This window comes from Aplosporella prunicola (assembly GCF_010093885.1).
Source record: "Aplosporella prunicola CBS 121167 unplaced genomic scaffold K452scaffold_35, whole genome shotgun sequence".
Classification (NCBI taxonomy): domain Eukaryota; kingdom Fungi; phylum Ascomycota; class Dothideomycetes; order Botryosphaeriales; family Aplosporellaceae; genus Aplosporella; species Aplosporella prunicola.
The window spans coordinates 12,611-28,329 of NW_022983563.1; the positions used below are offsets into that span (position 1 = coordinate 12,611).

The following is a 15,719-nucleotide window of genomic DNA, read 5'->3' on the forward strand; positions in this document are numbered from 1 at the left end:
TCCTAGCCAAGTTCTTGGAACTCCTTACCCAGGCATCTATCAGCAACGCTTTTCTGGTCTACCTCCGCCATGGGTTAATCGGGGATGGCCCTCTTCCTTTCGGGGCGCTTTTTGCCGGTTTACAGATTACGAGTGTCAGCTACCTTTGGTCCTTGGAGTTCCTCGGATCTGTTACTTCCAAGCACATCAGAGTTCCTCGCAAATTATTGTTCGTATTATTAGTTACGTTCAACATCCTCCTTGCTGCTGGAGTCGGTCCATCTATTGCTATCGCTCTCATTCCAAGAAGACAAATGTACCCTGCGGGTATGACTTACATCTGGCTCAACGATACAGAGAATGCGGAGTGGTTATTCTCCAGTCGGATGACCAGTGCAAATATTCCTTCCAAGTGTTATGAACGCACAATAGAAGTTGCAGAAGATTATATGTGTCCTTATACCGGATGGCAGTTTCTATCGGAGTTTTCGTCGAACAAAAACCCCGGCACTGGTATATTGAGATTCAAATATCTTATAGGTGGACTAAATCTGGCCTTGTCTAAAATCATCGATTATACTGTAATACCGGAACAAAGGGCGGCATATACGTCTGATATAATGGCCGGACCTAGTTTCACAGTTCCCCCAATGAGTATGGTCTGGTTAACTCAGGTTCTCCAATATCTATGGAACGATGGCACACAGCGTCCTAGTAAAACCCTTGAACAGAATTATGGCGTCAAATCTACCACACTAGCGAAACAGCCTATCGTTTGGGCGTACTGCGTCTTCACGAGTTGGCCCGTGGAAAATGTTATCCATGTCCCTGACATCGATTACGATTATCACAGAAACCGTACGTTGTCTTCACCGGACCTTGATAATTTATCTCCAAATAGTTCTTCCTCGCAAATTGTATGGATTGAAACAGGGAGCTCCGTCCATATGTCAATTGCTGCCGTTATTTTCAGACCTCGGACTGGAATACTTGCTTGTCCTATCATGGCACGTTGGCATAATAGCGCAATTATTTTAAACAGCACCTCGGGCGAAACTTCCGCTATGACAGGAGATGTTACCTATTTGTCGGATGACTCTTTCTCGAACACTGTCAAGCTCACCAAGGAATGGGCGGGGCTCCTCCTACCAACTCTGAATAACGGGACTGTTTCTGTTTTAGATGCAATTTGGGACGAATATGATTCGCCAGGAATCCCCCTGGCCTCTATGATCACTGTTGCTTTATCACACGGAGGTCATAGTATTGAATCTATCACCAGAGACGCGGTAATTCATAGAGAAGAAGAGTCTTGGCCTGGCCCCGACTACTGTCCAATCTGGCACCCGCAGCCTGACGGCTGGGCGGATTCTTGGTTGACCGGCAAAACCCATAACATATTTAACGCCAAACTACCAGAAACTGAAGGGAAGTACCGCATAGCAAACGAATATTTTGTTGACGGACTCGCCTACACCATGGAGGGTTTCCCCAAGAAGTTCGCCATCGCCATTCTCATCACCTACTGCATCTACATCACCACCTTTATCATTTATATCCTCGCCTTCTCTGGCATCCAGTCTAGCGCATGGGACTCCATCTCCGAAATGACGTCCCTGGCCATGCTTTCCAAGCCACCAAAGGAGAAGCTCCGCAACACCAGCGCCGGAATCGAGACCGTCGAGCTATTCAAGGAGCCTGTCAACATCCGCGAAGTGGACAATCATTTGGAGATTGTATTCCAAAACGATAAAGATGGGAGAGCAATGGGCAAAGTGGAGTTCAACAAGAAGTATTGAACGAAGAGCGGTTTGGAGCGTTATGGCCAATTTGTCTAGTTTGTGTGAGCCTTTTTATTCGGCTGGCGTGGTTGGGTCATCTATATGTTAAGATTAGTTTGGGTTACTCCTTGCTCGTGGATAGTTTTGCTCGTTTTGATGCTCAGGCATTCTAGATATATTTAGTAAGTTTTAAGCATTATTATCAATGCCTATGCCATTGATATTGGGTGTCGTAACTGTTAAGGCAAAGAAAGCCTGTACAGTGGATAGCAGGAACTGCTTACCTTAGTATAAATAAACATGTGTGTGCAAATGAAATATGCTTGAATGATAAGATGTATTTACACAGTAAGAGTGATCCTCAAATTAATGAAGTGAGTTGGAGATTGTCTATTCTAGTCTCGACAGTTACTTACGGTTTTCCAACTTCTCGAGCTCTATGGGCAGACATGTACCAGGATGGCTGTGGAGGATCTTGAAAAGCGCTTATAGATGGCTATAGGGACTGCACGCTCGGTTTTGGGCTGCGATGACCTGGAAATGGCCGATCTAGGTGAGTTTGGGATCCTTTTCGGCGTAGAACCGCTGCTGAAGCACTATATTAAGCATGCTTTGGATCGCTGAAAGACGTTAGTGAGCAACGCTATGGCTAGCTGGTGAGAGTTGTGTTTGCGGGTTGGTGATGGTACGAGGTGTCAGTGCCTCTGCCCTTCTTCAAGCGGATCCAGAGTCCAACACTAGCAGCCCATTGCTCAAGGAACGCATGGGACCAGAGACAACCGCACGGTAAAGACGGATCCTCGCCATGAACAAGGAAAATCGTGTTCCTGTTCTCGCCAGTCTCTTGGTCGGTGGTAGGCTTGGGTGTCCTACGCATGTTCTACATGCGCATTGGCATTCTTGTTATGCGATGTCTTGTTTCCCCAAAGGTAGCTACATGCCTATGCTGACCCCTTGAGTGTCCAGCGGCAATATGTGTGATATAATTATGTTCTCGACAATGTCGAGCCCTTTTCTGCTGTTCTGGTCGTATGATAGGTACGGAGTTTATGGTTTCTACTACACTGAGTGACAGTGAGGACCGGAAACGTGTGAGTGAATATTTATTGGCGAATTATGTGTACTTAGGAGTGTTGTAGTTATATTCTAGGTTCCGGCGAAACTAGGCAAGAAAATGCTTGTAAGGATACTGATTTCCTTCGTGGAGGTTAAAAGACCTTATTTAAGGTATAGTGTCTCGGAGCTTGAACTGAAGTCTTGAACTCATGTCTCATTAGTGTTGCTCTTCATATATCCTCGACTGACCGCACTCGATACTAAGGAGTTGCAGTATGGAAGAGGCTAAATAAGAAGCCAAAAAGGGGACTGCCAAGAAGAAATGGTCGAAGGTTGGGTTCAAATGGAGGGGGTGCCGAACGAGATCATAGATTATTTCCAGCAACTGTTCGGTTCGTCCTCGAGAGGCCTTCTTGCGGAAAACCCCAGCGCACCAAGCTGGCGGACGGGAGGCACGACCGATGGATTCCCCCTACTGTCTTTCCGGTGTTGTTATTTTGCTGCTGGATAAGCTGGTTTCTCTCTATAATGGTTACACACTATATGGTGATAATAATCACTGCCACTTTTCGACATCGGTGCGGAGTATCATGGTGTCGAAATTATAGCTAGCATTGTTTAATAAAAGAGCCATCTCTTATAATAAATAAAACATTCTACCGGAAAGTAAGCTTGATTAAGATTAAAGATTACAGATCCGCAATACGCAGCAAGTAAGAGAATCCAGATAAGGGTATTACCACGGGCAAGTGGCATGCCGTTTACTTAGTTAAACAAAGAAAGAAAAGAATCGTCTTCGTTTATCTATACACAAACTACCTAGCAACTCAACTCATATCTTATATTTCTAGATGTTTAGGGAGACTCTGCATCATCTCCTTAACTCTGACTTCCCTCACTACTCCCCATGGGAGAGGGACCTGTCATCTTGCGAGCACAATGGGGCGAAATCCTCCAGGAGCAAACTCAGAACATGGGGGCCACAGCCGCACCACTGAGCTCTTGTGACTTCTCGTGAAGGCGAAATTGCATACACGAAGTTGAAACCAGTGTAGGGATGCCTTAGCTGCGCCCCCAACCAACAACAATATGCGGAAGAGATCCTCGTCGTATATAGAGTGCTCTTTACCTCCTCCTACCACTCTCTGTAGAAAACAACCACCACACACAGACCCACACACAGCTTCCTGCAATACAATCATTTTCCCTCATCATAGCACCCAAAACCACACCACGACAAACCGCTATGCTCAGCACGCCACTCCTCACTCTCGCCACCCTCGGCGCCGTTCTCTCCACCACCGCCCTCGCGGCGCCCAGCCCGAACCCCGACGCGTCCGATCTCACGCGCCGCGACATCCAACCCATTCCAGAGGGAAAGACCTGGTCAGTGTCGTATGAGTGCGACAGCACGAACGTGGACGCCTCGGGTACAACGGCGGATATGGATTCCGGATGCAAGAAAATTGATGGCGGGGCGCCTGAGATACAGATGAACTATGATACGAAGTCGTACTATCAGATATCGATGCATATGTACGTTAATGATGGTAAGTCTTGCTTCCCTTCTCTCTCACTCTCTCTTTTTTGGACATGTAACTTTCGTTTTTGATATAACACGTGCTTAGTTGGTGTCGGAATTGGAAATGGACCACGTGCTAACTAAACGCTAGATTGCACGGAGCAAGACTACGGCTGGTGGGGTAACCTCTGGCACCACAACAGTAGAGGCCATAGAGTGCAGTCCTCGGAAGGCTTATGCATGAAGGCAGTGGGGTCAGTGAAGGGCGATTCGGACGATACGAAATGGGGGTCTTATAAGTTCACGTATGCGCTCGTAAAAAGCTAATCGGGGGGTATGGTACTGTTCTTTTATAGGAGTTTGGTGTTGGGAGAAGGAGAGGCGGTTAGGTCGGCGGAGGAGAAATTCTAACACACTACCCGGAGATACCAAATCACTAACTTTGTTAAGACAGCTTGCACAGACTTATATTCTGTATTCATTTGTATGTGGAAATCTATTGTATTACTATATGTCAGCTATACACTCTGTGCAAAAACTCACTGACGCTGTGTTGGGCGTTTAGAGAATCACTGAAGTATACGACTTTCCAGACAGTGTCTCACGGCAGCGGAATTTTAGCCCCCCCAAATCGCAATTTTTAACCCCCCCATACTTGCCTCGCTGTTAAAGCGCGTTAGGTAGTGTATCCTACTACTCCTAAAGGTAATATTACTATATTCCTCTATCCTATTATAGTTCTCGCTAACCTTACTACTACTACTAATAATAGTTAGTAACTACTACTACTATTACTATTTCTTAGCCCGTAGGCATGTAGTGGCAGTAGCTAGCATATAGAGTTATATAGAGGCGTATAGGGTATATAGCGTAGGTAATAGGGCGCGAAGTTATTATACGAATATCGCGAAGTTACTTTCTACCTAATACTTTACCTAATTAGGTACGCATATAAGGGGGAGGCTAAAATTCCGCTGCCGTGTCTCACAGGTTGTAGCCCTCATTGTAAGTATGTATGCATTAGTTGCGTATAATCCAGCCGGTTCCTTAAAGAGTATCCCAGAGTAGCTACAGTAATACCATAGGCGGAGAGCAATCAGTACCTGAACATGGATAGACTCCTCTCCCCCTCCAACACTTCAAAGCAGCGGGAGCCGCCTCCCAGCGAACCGATGCGCATTCGACAAAACGCACCAACCGATCTATGCAAACAAAAAGCTGTACACAGATGTCCCGTGAAGAGTAAGGGCAAAATAATCAAAAGAACGACAGATCCCAAAGCAACAAAGCCATCAAACCCTCAACTCCACCCACCACAACCCCACAATCAACACCAACCGTATATACAAGTACAACGCAGCAGTAAACCCCGCATAAAAAGCTACCCAACCCAAGCTACCCTCCGAATCCTTGCCCTCTTCAGCATCGCAGCTAACAACAAAAAACCACAAATCTCCATCATCCACAACACGCTGCAATCTACGTCGACACCAGGACTGCAGGCGGCGTCATCCAACTAAAGGTTGGCCTGGTTCAAGTCACAGAAGATTCATCCAGTAGCATTCTAATTTTCTACCAGACCTTTCTAGCAGTTACCTCCATAATCTTCGATATCCTCCAACATCATCACGCCATGGATTTGGAAACCCGGAAGAGACAGATAATCTCTTCAGAGCACGTTACGAAAGAGGTTTCAGCCCGTCCAGACACATAGCACCGCGACACAGAATTTGGGCGACCCTACTATTGACAGAGTCCCTCCTGCTGGTACCCTTGGCACCATCGTCATCACCTATCAATAACGCCCTCTACCATCTACCGACACTGCCGTAGACTATTTGTAGAACAAACTCCCCGCAACAAAATCGAAGTGCTAAACTTCTACTCCGTGGCGAAGGGTTTTTGAGTCTTGAGTTAGCTTATCCCCCTACCATGACAGCTATGACCTTTGGATCTCAAATTGGTTGCAGCAATTTCAGAACTGCTTGGATGTTCTTCTACCGGTGCTGATAGTTGAGTAATTATAGAGGGGTGAGAGCGGGGCAGGCAGCAGTGGGTGCCTGTGCGTGCGGTTAGTATAGCTTGTGAGGATATAGCTGTGAGGAGTCAGTGGCTAAGAAAGCGTGAAATGAATGATCTAACAAATAGAATGTACAAAAAAGAAAAGCGAACAAGCAGTTCAAGTAACCACACACGCACCAAACCACACCACCACACCCCTCCACCAGCGAACCCGCACCACCCCACCAACCTCCCAAACAAACACCCCGCCCACCCTTACCCCATCAGAACCCACCAACACGGAACACTCCAGCCACAACGACATTGTGAATGCGGGAACACTCGGGGATCCCCCACCCCATACCCATCCAACACGGCCACAGCAAACCCCACTAACCAACTGAATATTTCTTCTCATGGTGGAGAAGCCAATGCGCCTTATATGTGGCTGATCTGCGCCGTTTTTACGTGTAGACGATGGCCATCGCCACTACAAGCTGATACTTATTAGTATAGTCGTTGCTGAAGGTGGTGCGTTTGGCGCGTTTGCTGTTGTTGGCGCTGGCGTTGGGGGTGGTGGTGGTATGGTGTGGGAGAGAGGCCCGGTCCATTCGTTGCCCTCCAATGTGAGGAATGCCCCCAAGACTGGATTTGGACCGGTTCTTTGCTATGGATGGAGACGAAGAGGGGCGGTGGTCTTTTTATGTGGGCGTTTTTGACGCGCTTACCTACCTAGCCAGGTAGGGCAGCGCGCTGCTTCTGCTTTGAGGAAAGTAGTACTCCGACATAGCTCCCCGTAAGCCATATCTCAGCGTTGACCTGATCCCCCGCTCTTTCACAACTCAGCACTGTGCAAACCACAAACGCCACCCCGCTATACCGAGGCGTTAATCAAGTCTTCTATACTCTATCCAGCCTCTAGGCCTACATATATGCTTGCCGCTCTATACTATACATCCACGTTACACGTACTCGCTCTGGGTATGATGCTCTGCTCTTCTGTCCAACTGCCCCAACGCTCTTGGGCCCAATACCCTGCTACCTCTCGTTCTTCTGCACACCTCCCTCTCCCGCTCCTATGCTGTTGCTCCGGCTGCTCCTTTGTCATGAATCTATGTCCGTACAATGTTGACAATATCGTTGCTGTCCGCTGCGCACTGCTGCCTCCTGTATGCTCCTCGGCACACATGCGCTAGATGTCCACTCCTGGCGCAGCGCCTTGGCAGGTATCCTACGCGCCGGGCGTGTGCGCGCAGAAGGAGCGTCGTCCTGATCTCCGGGTAGGTAAGTTTCTCGAACCAGCAGCCGCGGTCGGGTCGTCATCTCAAACAGAAGCCGGCCAACTCTTCATCCGTCTTCCATCCGCGCAGATAGTGCAATGCAGCTCGAAACAGCGAGAGGATCCTGCTCCCGCTCCACGGCTCCGCTCCGCTCAGCGCGCTCTACTCTACTACATCCACTTGGCGGCGTTGTTTGGGACCAGCTTTGCGAACAGGCGCAGCTGGTTCTCGTGCGCGCGCTTCCGGATGTCCGTGACGACGGGGCGGGTCTGCGCCGTGTAGTTTAGTCTGCGCTGGTTGTTGCCGTACAGGACCGAAAAGTCTGGCAGGTCGGAGCCCGGGGGCAGCGCGCAGCGCGGCGTGATCTGGCACCACTGTTGCAAAAGACACGCAGGTTAGCACACGCATCCACACACAAACACCTTCTTCTGTGTTGCTGCTGCTGCTGCTGCTGCTGCTGCTGTGATGTGGTGTAGAAAACTCACCCTTCCAACCGCGCTCCCAACCCCCACCCTCCCCTCCACGCCCACCACCGCGCCCTCACCCACCAACGCCGCCTCAACAACTGCGCCGCTCTCCACAACAACATTCCGATCGAGCACGACGCCGCGGCCGGACTCTGCCTCGCCGTCCCCCTCGATCCCCACAACCGCCTTCTCGTAAATAATGCACCCCTCGCCGATGACGACCGGCCCGTGCACCGACGTCACCTTGCAGTGCGGGTGCAGCACCGCGCCCGCCGAGATGGTGATCGCGTGGTGCCCGGTCAGGACGGCGTGGTTGGCGACGGTCGCCGCGGGGTGGATGGACGCGGGCGCTTTCGGCAGCGTCGAGATGCGCTTCGAGTGCGTGGGGCGGTGGCCGGGCGTGCGGGGGGTGGGGGGTTGTAGGTCTGCCATGCTTGCTTGCTTGCTTGCGTTGGTGGTTGTGGTTGTGGTTGTGGTTGTCGTTGTTGGCGTTGCTGTTTGTTGTCGGTGTCGGCGGGCGTGCTGGCACTCCCGGCGGTGTGGAGACGCGCCGTTGACACGCGCGCGCCCACGTGATCGGCCACGACTTCCTGCGCGCGCGCCCCTATCAACTCCACGACCACCACCTCCACCTCCACCTCCACCTCCATTCAGCACACACGCACACGCACACGCACATGCACACGCACATGCACACGCACCCTCCCCCCCATCCTGCTCGCACCTAGACACTCGCGCCTACTCCCATCATCCTCCCATACCAAACACCTGCGCCACACCCCCCCATCCCCCCGTTTGATCACCGTCACTCTCTACGTATTGTACAACAGCAGCCCAGCGCAAACCGCAAACCGTAAACCTCAACCCCAACACACACACCATCCTACCCAAACCCATGCAGCACGCGCGCGCGAAACCAAACCAAACCGCAAGCTGAAACGGCGCTCCCTCCCCGTAAGTCCGAGATTGAGCTCGTTGAGGCGTCGTCAAACGCGAGCGCATCCCGGCGCTATAGCAGCGCAGGGCCGCCGCCGCGAAGTGAGGACCGTGAAGTTAAAAACGCCTGGGCCCTGAGGGTCCGGGGCGCGGTCCGGGTCCGGGTCTGGGTTCTGGGGCCGGTGCGTGCGGCCTGGCGGGTTTTTCATGCATTGCTGTGCGCTGTGCAGACGCCAAACATCCAACCGACCAGCCGCAAAACGCCTGTCGGAGCTGTAGGTTAGGTACCGTACGTACATACGTAAGGCCAACCGGCCAGCCAGCCAGGCTGCCTGCTCCCACGCTCCTAGTTCCCCCTCAACACACACACCCCCAAACCTCCCCAAACGAACGCCAACGCCCTCCTCGCTTTCGGGCCCTCACTCGGTCCCAACATCGGCTATTAATAGCCCTGAACTATAGTATAGGTAGGTATCGCTCGGAAACTAACCCTCCACCAGCCGACATCCCAGCCAGCTATCCGACATCCCTCCAGCTAGCTAGCCGACATCCCTGAGCTACCCGTACCCACTACCCACTACCTACTGTGGGTAGTAAGACGCCGGCGGCCGCGGTCGGGGTAGCGTGTATGTAGTGTGTAGGTAGTGTGGATCGCGCCATACCTAGGGTCTGCGCTAGATACCCACTCTGCTACGCACGACTACGGCTACGGAGTAAGACTACGCACGACTAGGTCTACCGAGTAAAACTACGACTAAGACCAAGCAAGACATCCAGTTTCAGCCCGTTTCCTCCGCTTCTGCGGCTCCGTTCCACGTTGCGTGCATTGGTTGTGGCGTGTTTGGATGAGCGAGTGCTACACTGCCCCGCTAGGTAGCGTTTCATACCTATGTCTGTATGTACCTACGGATACCTACCTCTCTACCAGTCAGTCAGTCAGTCAGTCAGTCAGTCAGTCAGTCATGCAGTCAGCCAGCCAGTCAGCCAGTCAGTCAGCCAGTCATGCAAACAACGATAGACCTACCTAGCTACGCAGAACGACACAAACGCGAACAACAATACTACTACTACCAACAAACAAACGAACTATCTAGCTAAGAAAAGCCACCAACCAACCAAGCAACCAGCTCAACGTCCAAAAGAAGCAAAAGCAAAAGCAAAAGCAAAAACAGAAGAAGCGCAGCGCAGGGCAAAGGGGATGGATTATAAATACATGTACATAGCAAACCAATCAAGCCACTAGAACTAAAACAGGCCAAGCAAGCGCTTTAAAGCTAAAGTAAAGCAAAGTAAAGCAAAGCAAAGCACGCAGCATGCCGAAAAGGTGTCCATGTGTTCATTCATGATCACCGCCTCCACAACAACAACCGCAACAACCGCAATCATGAAGCAAGAAGCAAAGCAGAAGCAAAGCAGAAGCAAAGCCAACATCAAACCAAACCAGTCAAAAGCCGCCGCCACCACTGCCCTCTTCCATCCAGCTCAGTCATAAGCCAAGCAAGCAGTAGAAGCAATCAGTCGTTCCCCCAGTCTCCATCACCATCACCACGCAACATGAAGCTTAAAACAACACCAAGCCAAGCCGCGTATCAGTGAAACCAAACCGAACCGACCACATAAGCCAAAAGCCAAAAGCCAAAAGCCAAAAGCCAAAAGCCAAAAAAAAAAAAAAAAAAGCCCTGCCAAAGAAAAAAACGCCGTCGCTGGATGCGATGTATGCAAAAAGGCCTATAGTAAGTAAGTAGGTAGGCAGCTAGGTACTAGTAGTAATAGAGATAGGAAATATGCTTTAAGAGATAGAGATAGAGAGATATATGCCAGAGGAAATAGAAAATGTTGTTTTGTCTGCGCATGACGTAGGTATTTTGTATGGCGAAAAAAGGATGTCCAAGACAAGTAAGTAGTACGGGGATATAAAGGATAAGAGATACAGTTGCATGTAGTTGTAAGGTAGGTGGGTAGGGAGAGAGAGGTAGGGATAAATGGCAATTGTGCTTTCAATAGCAACAACAACAACAACAACAACAACAATATTTACAAAGCAGCAAACAAACAACTCGCACCGGGAGCGGCGTTTCGTTTCGTTTCGTTTAGAAAACGCCGCCTCCCAAACTACCCCACGCAGCCAAGACGTCCTCACTAACACTGCTGCGCGTAGCAACATCGATGCCAGGCGCCGCGAGCCCGCTGTTGCGGCTCACGCTGCTCCGACGGCTGCCAGCGCTAACGGCGCGGTTCTGGCTCTGGCTCTGGCGCGGCGCCTTCGCGACCGGGTGGTTGTTGCCCGTGGCATTGGTGCTGACGCTGCTGATGCTCGTGCGCGCGCTGCGGGCGCCGCCGGGCGGCAGCATGTGCGTCGTCTGCTGTGGCGGCGGCGACGACAGCAGCGCCGACGAGCTGCGTGCGCGCCGCACCTTCTCGATGACGACGCTGGCGTCCGTCTCGCCCCACGCGGGGAGGCTGTGCTCGCCGTCAATACGGTCCGACGCAGCTGAGGGGATGTCGCGGTGGTGGTCGCGCGCCGAGTCGTGGCTGCGGCGGTCGCGGTGCTGCGGCTGGACCGTCGGCACTGGCGGGATGGCCTTGGTTGGTGGCGGTGCAGGGGGCGAGCGTGGTGCGGGTGGGAGAGGTGGCAGCGGAGGCATGGTAGAGGGAGAGGGCACTGGCGGCGGCACTGAGAAGTCCATGCCTGCGTCGCTGGAAGCGGTGCGACGGCGGCTGTGGCTGGACTCGCGGCGCTGTTGCCGCTGCTGGTGCTGCCTCTGCTGGTATTGGTGCTCTTGCTGGTGGTGCTGCTGGTACTGCTGCTGGTGGTGCGCGTGGTGAAGGTACTTCTTACCAGCTGAGACATGGACCCCGTTCTGTCCATGCTGTCCAGGCAGCGGGAACACAGCTTCGACGTCCGCGCCGTTGCCACCAAAGCTCGACTCGCTGCCGCCGCCAACCGAGCTACCAGCCACCTTGACACCAACGAGGTCGCCCTCGGCGCCAGGGCCGGGCGTGACGGGGCTAGGGAGCGTATCCGTGTGCGAGGCGGTAGCGGGGTATGCGGGCGAGTCGGGCGGGCTGGGAAAGACGTCGAGCGGGGAAAACATGGCGGGGGAGAGTTGCGGAGGGCGCGAGATACGCGTGTTGTTTCGAGAGTTGCGGCCTGTCGCATTGGTCGCGGCGCCGTCTTGTGGGTGTGAGGTGTAAGAGGGTGGCGAGGAGACCGAGTCCGACTTGTTGTCCGTCGCGTCCGAGGCGGTGGACTGCCGATTGCGTCTGTAGTAAGAGTTGACGAGAGTTTCGGTGGTCGTGGGTGGGTCCTCTTCCCACTGCGTTGGGTAAGAGTGAGGAGGAGAGAGGGCCTTCTTGGACTGCTTTCTCTCTTGCTCTTTTTCAGAGGGCTGGGGCGAGGAGGTGTTGGAGCGATATTGCTCCGCCTTGACGGCACTCCGATAGCCTTCCGCGTAGCTGTGCTTGGCCATCGCCGCGCGCTTTCTGCGCATAAGCTCCAGCAGCACCTCTTCCTCTTCTGTGACTGCCATGAGCTTATGGCCGAGCTGCGACCTCGGTTCGCTCTTGGATGTCCTGTTGCTTCTAATGCTGTTGGTGTCGTGATCATTATAGTCCGAACCATTGCCAAAGCTACCCGCGCGGCTTCTGCCTCCATTCTCGTCATCGTAGTCATCCTCCGGAATGGCAGAAACCTGCCGAGAATGCCGGGGTTTCCGGCCAGACCGGGAATGCCTTGGCAACATGAGTTGGCTCGATCGCGCGGTTGGGGAAAGCATCACGTCGATAGTGGCGGCAGTCGTAGAGGTCCGCACGCTCGAATCGGACATGTTGGTCATGCGTTTCCGGTCCGCAAGGCGCTCTTGCAGGGGCTTAAGCTCGAACGCTTGGGCTTTGCCAATAAGGATCTCGCCGACCGTCTCCGTGGACATGGCCAGACTATCGCGAATCTCGGGAAGATCCGAGGTTGGACTGTCGCTCTCGTCTTCTGACGAAGAGAGCGAGAGAACGCTTGCACCGTGTTTGTGCGCAGAAGCGATCTTGTTTTTCTTGCCTGCATTTGCCTGCTTCGAATTCCTAACCGGGTTAAAGGGCGGGGGGACCTGGTCTGGCTCGTTTGGAGAGTAGATCTGGTCAGAGGCGCGCGTGGTCAGGCTGAAGTGCGATCTCTCGTTGTAATCCACATGTGGTGGAGGCGGTAGCGGCCAGGCATTTGCCGGTATTGGCTGCTCAGATGATTTTCTGCCTGCATTCGACGGTTGTCGTTCATGACCGTAGGTTTCGGGCTCTCTCCGCTGCGCAAACACTTCCTTTGCTCTCGCCCAATCCCTCTCAGCTCCTCTTGGTGGTTCTCGTTCCTCCTCCGCTTCATCACTGTCGTCACTCAGACCTTCGAACCAGTGCTGAATTCCGGCAGGCGGTCGTCGAATGTTAACTTTTGCGTTGTCGTAGTTTTCGGGCTGGGACTTGTCCTTTTGGGAAGACGCTACAGAGCGATTATCGCGGAAGGTATCCCCAGTTTTGGTGCTGCTAAAAGACGGCGCCCTCCGCTCCGAGTGTTCATCGGGGGATAGTGATTGGGGATAATGCTGCGAGGAGCTAAAAGGGGAGCAGGTAAGCTAACGAACAAGGATGGGGAAAGCAGGACGTTGTCATACTTTGCCTTTGGTGCTTTTGGGAAGAGCTTGGACAAGTCTAGCCGCGCTGGCTTCTTCTTTCGGCTTGACTTTCCAGATTCGTTGTCGTACTCTTCGTATGTGGAACTGTGCGTGCTGATTTGATCGACGCTCGTCGTGCTCTGATGTAGGGGCGTGTGACCCCTACGCAGACCGCCGTCCCGCATGGCGGATGCCGACGTCTGCTGTGATACCGGCAACGGTGGCCTTCTAGGATCGTAGTGGGACTGCAGGGTGGTAGACGACTTTTGCGAATGCAGTGTCTTGCTGTAGCCTGTGCTGCTAACGGAACCAGAACGGCCATCGCCGTCAGCTTCGTCGGCTCCAGCGCTGGGCCCCAGGACGTTCGAGGACGGGCGATGGTAGAGGGTGTGCGACTGCCAACGCGGTGGTACGAGGTCGTCGGCGGAGGTCGCCGATCCCTTGCGTCTCTCAGGCAGCGAGAGACTGCTCATATAGGTTTGCTTGGTGTCCAACAAGGCGTGCGGGGCAGACAGGTACGGGTTTCCCACTGCTACTGAAGCGGCAGATCCAGTGTGGCGCCCAGGCAGACCGGTGCCCAGGAGCCTCTCTGCCTTGGAGGGTTGTGAGGAGACATCGTCGGATCGGACGGAGTAGGCCGGGGTCGCGAGTCTCTCGGGCTCCTTGTCCTTGTCGGCGCGGTGGCGGCGGTGGTGGAGGTGGAAGGAAAACTTGGAGGGAGCCATGGCGAAAGCGAGCGTCGTCGGAAAGAGAGGAAAGCGGCGGACGGAGGAGGAAAGGCAGGCAATTTAGACTCTGGCGCGGGTTTCAGCATCCATGGACGGGCAGGAGGTCGGGCTTGACGCAGCACTACCTAAACATTTTCGCATGCAGGCTCTCCAAGAGGATTGAGCGCGCGGGGGAAGGGTGGAAGGGCAGCGGGCGCGTCTTCTGGAACAGTGACACGCGGCGCAGGAGTGGAGACGATCAGGAAGGACAGGCGCGCATGCTGCCTGGATATGTCTCGCCGGTCAATGATTGACGGAGAGGGCGCAGTTGAGAGTCCCGGCGATGGGGGTGCGTCGGGAAGCAAAGGCGAAGCTATGCCATGACGGCTGATTGCGCGGGCGACTGATCTGCGCCGGCACACGAGCTTCGCCGCGCCGCCGGATGAAATTCTCAGGGGCAATAGGCAGCGCTGAATTGACATCCCTGCCGCGAGATCGCCGCCCTGCTATTGCCTGCGCCCTTGTCCCACGTTACGCCTGTCCCTTGCCTGACGATCATGGCGCCGGTTTCATCTACCCACGCCGGCGGGAAACGGTTCATGCGTTCGTTGTGATCCGTGATCCACCGTGTCCAGGCAGTCGTCAAACCCCAAGGCCCCAAGGCCACCTCTGCCATCCTCCCAAATCCCGGGCTAACACCAGAGACTACTGCAAAAGGGCGAACGATAGGGGTGGCACTATTGCTTGCGGGCTGGCTGGACTGTCAATGGCTTGCCCGAGAGGCCCGTCAGCCGCCGAGGGACCAAGCGAGCGCGGGGTGGTGCCATGCTACGAGAGGACCGTGTGTTTGATTTTGGGGACAACGTCAAATAGATTGAGCTGATGGACAGATCCGCTGCTTGATTGATTGTGTGCTGGACATGTCTCTGAGCCTACTCTGCTCGCCAATCACTCACACGCCGGACCCGGTTTTGTTTCATAGCTTCTTTGGACCTCATCGCTCACACGCCGACACCTAAACAAACATGCTTGCCTTGCCCGCCGCATGCACGCACGTCCGCCCGTGTCGGACGGGAAGGAAGATGCCCAGGCCCCTATCTTGCCATTGTGCCTTGGACTTGTGCACTAAAGCAGATGAGCTTCTCCACCGCCGTCACCGCCATGATCTGCGCGCATCAGTGGAGATGGCATCAGGATGCTGAGATCTCGGTGCCCACGTGGGGAAAAAGATATGGTATGACGATGGGCATGGCGCTGCACGTATGGGGTTGCGGCCAATTCCATTCAAGAGCTATCTCATCTCTTCTCCCTCTCTCTTCCCTGGCCTTGACAAAT

At 53.4% G+C, this 15,719-nt stretch overlaps 4 protein-coding genes across 4 annotated transcripts; 2 read left to right on the plus strand and 2 right to left on the minus strand.

Moving 5' to 3' along the window:
- Positions 1–29: 29 nt before the first annotated feature.
- K452DRAFT_211705 (uncharacterized protein) lies at positions 30–287 on the plus strand (the record flags this gene model as incomplete). Its single annotated transcript, XM_033536186.1, has 1 exon — positions 30–287. A coding segment is annotated over one exon (258 nt), but the record flags the coding sequence as incomplete, so codon positions are not given.
- Positions 288–4,062: 3,775 nt separating this feature from the next.
- On the plus strand, positions 4,063–4,749 carry K452DRAFT_312690 (uncharacterized protein; the record flags this gene model as incomplete). Its single annotated transcript, XM_033543573.1, has 3 exons — positions 4,063–4,366; positions 4,490–4,643; positions 4,695–4,749. The coding sequence occupies 3 exons, from the start codon at positions 4,063–4,065 to the stop codon at positions 4,747–4,749; spliced, it is 513 nt and encodes a 170-aa protein (XP_033392707.1).
- Positions 4,750–7,789: 3,040 nt separating this feature from the next.
- Positions 7,790–8,518, minus strand: K452DRAFT_302286 (uncharacterized protein; the record flags this gene model as incomplete). Its single annotated transcript, XM_033542572.1, has 2 exons — positions 7,790–7,993; positions 8,105–8,518. The coding sequence occupies 2 exons, from the start codon at positions 8,516–8,518 to the stop codon at positions 7,790–7,792; spliced, it is 618 nt and encodes a 205-aa protein (XP_033392708.1).
- A 4,710-nt stretch (positions 8,519–13,228) lies between these two features.
- On the minus strand, positions 13,229–14,850 carry K452DRAFT_114658 (uncharacterized protein). The gene has a single exon (XM_033535068.1). It carries the CDS (start codon positions 14,400–14,402, stop codon positions 13,506–13,508), a length of 897 nt encoding a protein of 298 aa, XP_033392709.1. The 5' UTR covers positions 14,403–14,850; the 3' UTR covers positions 13,229–13,505.
- Between the last annotated feature and the right edge of the window lie 869 nt (positions 14,851–15,719).